General features: G+C 46.8%; 1 protein-coding gene across 1 annotated transcript; it reads left to right on the top strand.

Moving 5' to 3' along the window:
* Window positions 1-50: 50 nt before the first annotated feature.
* On the top strand, window positions 51-1,079 carry ftcd (formimidoyltransferase cyclodeaminase; the record flags this gene model as incomplete). The annotated part of the gene is made up of 5 exons (XM_010792894.1): window positions 51-101; window positions 253-384; window positions 507-568; window positions 639-762; window positions 853-1,079. Coding segments are annotated over exons 2-5 (485 nt in total), but the record flags the coding sequence as incomplete, so codon positions are not given.
* Between the last annotated feature and the right edge of the window lie 78 nt (window positions 1,080-1,157).

Below are 1,157 nucleotides of genomic sequence, written 5' to 3'. Positions count from 1 at the left end.
CAGGGAGGCTCAGGTGAGTCACTGTGTATACACATATATACATATACACATATATACATATACACATATACACCTACCTGGAGGTCTGCAGGGAGGCTCAGGTGAGTCACTGTGTATACACATATACACATATACACATATATACATATACACATATACACCTACCTGGATGTCTGCAGAGAGGCCAAGGTGAGAGGGGCTCTGTCACTGTGTATATATCATATATATAAAGATATGAACGTGGGTCTGCAGGAGCTGCAGCTGCCCGTGGTCGGCTCCCAGCTGGTGGGCCTGGTCCCCCTCAGAGCCATAATGGCCGCCGCTGACTTCTTCATCAACAGAGACGGGCTCTTCATCGTGGAGGAGGAGCACAAAGTCCGCCTGGTCAGTCCTCATCACTATATTACTTTATATTACTTTATATTATTTTATTCATTTTTTTCATTTTATTCATTTCAATCGTATTTATTTATTAATATTTATGTTATATTATATTTCTGTGTCAGGTGATCAGTAAACTCGGCCTGGACTCTCTCGCTCCGTTCAACCCCAAGGAGAGAATCATAGAGTGAGTATTTGTACACAGTACAGTATATTATACAGTATACAGAGTGGACCTGATGTGTTTACCTGTGCAGGTACATGGTGGGGGGGGGGGACAGCCCTCTGGTTTCTCTCTCTCTGAGGAACTTCGTTCAGAGCGTCGCTTCCAGAACTCCGGCTCCTGGGGGGGGGTCAGTGTCCGCTGCCATCGCTGCCATGGTAACTTATACATATACATATATATAAATACATGAATGCTCAGAGTGTAGTATATAAGTACTCAGAGTGTGGTTCCCCTCCCGGCCTCAGGGGGCGGCGCTGGCCTGCATGGTGGGTCAGATGTCGTACGGGAAGCGTCAGTTTGAGAGTCTGGACGGCGTCATGCGGCAACTCATTCCCCCGTTTCATAGCGCCGCCGCCGAGCTGCTAACGATGGTCGACCGCGACGCCTCGGCCTTCAGCAGCTACATGGTGAGAAACATCGTAACCCTACGATGTTTTTATTATACTAATAACACGCCTTCAGCAGCTACATGGTGAGAAACATCGTAACCCTACAATGTTTTGATTATACTAATAACACGCCTTCAGCAGCTACATGGTGAGAAACATCG

This window comes from Notothenia coriiceps, unplaced genomic scaffold (assembly GCF_000735185.1).
Source record: "Notothenia coriiceps isolate Sejong01 unplaced genomic scaffold, NC01 NC01_scaffold00036812, whole genome shotgun sequence".
NCBI lineage: Eukaryota > Metazoa > Chordata > Actinopteri > Perciformes > Nototheniidae > Notothenia > Notothenia coriiceps.
This window is presented reverse-complemented; position numbering and strand designations above follow the sequence as displayed.